The sequence below is a fragment of the Coffea eugenioides genome, chromosome 7, assembly GCF_003713205.1.
Source record: "Coffea eugenioides isolate CCC68of chromosome 7, Ceug_1.0, whole genome shotgun sequence".
NCBI classification, from domain to species: domain Eukaryota; kingdom Viridiplantae; phylum Streptophyta; class Magnoliopsida; order Gentianales; family Rubiaceae; genus Coffea; species Coffea eugenioides.
Genome location: NC_040041.1, coordinates 6,464,555 through 6,468,583, shown reverse-complemented (window position 1 = coordinate 6,468,583; position 4,029 = coordinate 6,464,555). Strand labels below are relative to the sequence as shown.

Genomic DNA, 4,029 nt, shown 5'->3' with positions numbered 1-4,029 from the left:
TTACATGAGTTAAATTAAAGTGTTTTTTTTTTTGGTTGCAATGCACCTCTGACAGTAAAATCAAAGTTTTATGAGAAAAATTAAAAGCATGACATGATGATTACCAAGCTCCTCTTTTTGTCGAGACTGATTTACTATTGAGAAGGAGTGTGTATTTTGATGAATTCCATCCAGAGCTGCCTCAGTAAAATGGAAGAAAATTAGCAAAAATCTGTGACTCCTATGATTTGCTCTTATTAGAGAAAGCCTGATGTGAAAGAAGCCTCTTCTCATCATTCTCATCAAACTCGAGGCCTTCATAGGATTCATGATCTATGTCAATTACACTGCTTTTCTTTGCCTGGAGTTCATCAGACTGCAAAACAAAAGGTTGACTGTATTCTTCTTCCTGAGGGTGTGTATCTGTATCTATCTGTTGCATCTCTGCTTCAATCAGTGCTTGCATTCTTGCTCTGTCCCTGTCTCTTGGATATGTACAATAGAGAAAGGAATAGATAGAACTACAGATTGCCATTGGAATCCCTATCGCTGTGTAAAGGGCCTTCGCAAGTGCTGCAGCATTCTCTCTATCCGTTTCAATTTCTTCGGAATTTGTTGATCCCTTTGGAAATGGCTTGTAACCATAAACATGCTGAGCCAAAATCCCAACAATAGGAGGAGCAAATGATGCTAGAATGGACTCAAATGATCGATCTAATGCATAGATGCTAGTTCGAGCTCTCTCAGGGACTATCTCAGCAAATATAGGACTGCACACAATTCAAGAGTGAACTTTTGTAGCAGATGAAATAGGGAAACTATTAACAAAGTGCATCACACACCCTTGAAACAATCATACATCCAGAAGTAACTAAATGCATTCACTACCAGCTTGTTATTCCCCGTACAGGAAGCAGAACATATTGTATAAGCTAGTTTGAAGCATCTTCAATTCACTGAACCTTCTCTTTTCTGGCATTCCTTCTTTGGTGAGGACATAATTGCATGTGTGCATATATAAGCGAGCAAAATCAAACCTCAAGGAGAATTATCAAATAAAGACTCTTACAAAAGATATTAAATGTAGTTGACTGGATTTTCAGAAGATATCTAATTGGACACTATCACACTATTAAGAAACCTAACTTACCTTCTCCTTGCAACAGAATTAAGGAATAGGTCTGGGATAGTAACCCAAGACAAGGACTTTAATGCCCAAAGGAACTTCAGTGTGCAGTATCTCCAATTAACTAGTGAAATAATAATATGTTTTTCTTACACATTTCCTATAGACAATCAATTCTTATATCTAAAGCATAAGCTCTCACTGTCCAACAGAGTCACAATTCGGTTAGATTTAATTTTCCTGTCGCCCTATCAGATGACTATGGTCACACTCTGATATGTTTTCTGGCAAACAAGTTATAATTGTCTTAAATTCTTTAGAGGAAAATTTTACAGATTTAAACTTTCTTTACTTAATGTAGGAGATGCCTGACTCTTATACAGTCCCATCCACCAAAAGATGGTGCCAAGTAGGGGGCTCAATCTTATGCCATTTTAAAGCTTAAAAGAAAAAGGACAACATGTAATCATTCTCAAGTAAAATACTGAGAGATCTCCTAAGAACATACTTGTTTGTTGCTGGAGCATTCCAACTCATCATTAATCCCATGATGAACAAAACGAGGCCGTGTGATAGTGCTGAAGAAGGATCATCTGGCAATGCCAGAAGCAAAATTGCTGCTAAAGGAATACCTGAACCAGCACTTATTTGTGAAAGCATAATTCTCCCAGTATTGGGTAACCGTTGGGCGAGTACATCCCCCATCTTTCCACCAAATAATGCCCCCAATGATCCAGCCACAGAGAACAGTGTCCAAAGGAATGCTGTTGTCTTGTGGGAAAAGCCAATAAGCTCTAACCACATTGGGGCAAATGAAAGACTCGACCAAGGAAATGAACCAGAGACGCCCTGAGCGATCAATATTTGGAAGGATGGTATACTTATGACAGCTTTTGCTTCTTTAATGAGGTCCTTAATCTCAGAGCGAAAGGGTTTATGAGGGGCTTGTTCTTTTGCATTCCCATTGCAGTCAAAATAGTGGGGATCTTTGGCAAAGAGGCCAACTAAAATACCAACTACAATACTCAGCAATCCAACTAGATAAAAAGCTATTCTCCAGCCAGGGATTCCCATGAATGATGTAGAGGCCATCAGCACTGATAGAAGTCCACCAATGATGGAGCCAAAGTTTCCAGTCAGTTGTAACCAGCCAAAAGCTGTACCGCGGTTGGTTTCATCAGTTGAGTCAGCAACAAGGGACTGAATAGCAGGTAAAACTATGGCAAGTCCTATGCCATTCAGACCTCTTGAAACTGCAAGCTAACAAAGATGAGATGATAAAGTATTAAGTATGGCGTATTGCACAAAAGAGAACGCTATTTTCGGCACAAAAAGTCAGTAGTTAAGTTCTGCAAAATGATAAAAATTTACACATATAAACCTAGGTTGCAAGAGCATGCATGACTCCTGATTGGCATCATTAAAACTAGGACTAACCGCAAAAGTTTGATAACTCTTTCCTATTTGTCTTTTATGAATTCTTTACTGGTGTTAGTTTGTCTCTAAAATTTATGGTTCATACTCAAGCGTTTAATTTTTTTTCCAGGAACATTCACAGGTGGTGTTAATACAACTGGCATTGAAATGATATACATTATCACAAAACACTTGAATGTGCGATAGATAATATTGATCAGCTGTGAGTGGAGATGTCTAGTTTCTTTAAACTTAAACGAGTAGCTCCAGGACTTAATATAACAGAACCTTGATATAACAGAACTTGAAACACTAACTCCAGTTGGTTCTAAAGAAAAGCTCACACATTGGTGATGCTTACACCCCCAAGCTTTACTTTTTATTCCTACACCTTGCTTTTACCACTAACTCTGGTAAATCAAACACGGTTATTTTATACACATTTTTACCTTCCACTGTTGTAATATGAACTTCATCAATTAGCAAGCAAGCAAAGTAGATGCATTTCAACCAGGAGATTTATGACGCAAATACCTTAATAATGTGACATGTCAGTCAAGAGATACAATTCAATCATATTCTGACAATTCACCCTTCTTATGAATCATTTGTCGTACCCTCTGTTGTGAAACACTATGTCCCACTATAGATGATTTGTCAGAATTTGTTTGGATTCATTTTTTCCACCGAAGTTGATGGTGCTTGCACCAATGAACTTTTCGAAACAAGGCCTATTTTTCCTCGCAATCTTGGGTTGCACTTATTAATTAAACTTATGCAACTATCACAATACAACTAATGAAAGAACACAGGTAGTTCAAATCAAGCAATACCCGTATCAATTCATTTCCTCTAATACACAGTTCATCTGTGATAAAAAAAAAAAAGAGCAAAATCAAGGCCATTCTACAGGACCCTTTTCAGTTTACCTCTGAACTCATTATATTCTGGCCTCTCCATGAGAGACATTTTTTGCTTTGAATATAATATTATGATTCACTTGGAAGAAATTAACCACGACCCACAAACTAATAACACTAAAAACACACAGAACCATCATCAAACAACCAAATACACATAAATCACAACACTCAAGAGTTTAGTAGCCACCTGAACAAATGTGGAAGAGCAGCCAACTAGAAAAGTGGCGGCAGCCCAGAGAAAAGCCCCGAGAGCAATGACGTGGGTTCGGTTATGGCGGACGGCCAAGTAGGTGGCAAGCGGGTAGCAAGCAGACTGAACAATGGATCTAAAGAGCGTTAATGATCCCAGTCCAGTTGGGTCAGTATGCAAAGCAGCCCCAACTTCGTTATATACTCCTGGGAGTAAAGATTCATCAGCTCTTTCCATTATTCCTGCAAGATTCACTAGAATAAGTGTGAATGTTTCTGATTTTATGCCTTTTACTCTTTTGAACAACCCCATCGTCATGGTTTGATTGATTTCCAAGAAGTCGGGATGGTACGGGGCGTTGACTCGGACGGAGGAGATCTGAGGATTCTTGAAAG

General features: G+C 38.5%; 1 protein-coding gene across 1 annotated transcript; it reads right to left on the bottom strand.

The window, feature by feature from the left end:
* Window positions 1-4,029, bottom strand: LOC113777429. The gene is made up of 3 exons (XM_027322510.1): window positions 3,632-4,029; window positions 1,614-2,365; window positions 1-749 (listed from the first exon to the last, which is right to left on the bottom strand). The coding sequence occupies exons 1-3, from the start codon at window positions 3,950-3,952 to the stop codon at window positions 221-223; spliced, it is 1,602 nt and encodes a 533-aa protein (XP_027178311.1). The 5' UTR covers window positions 3,953-4,029; the 3' UTR covers window positions 1-220.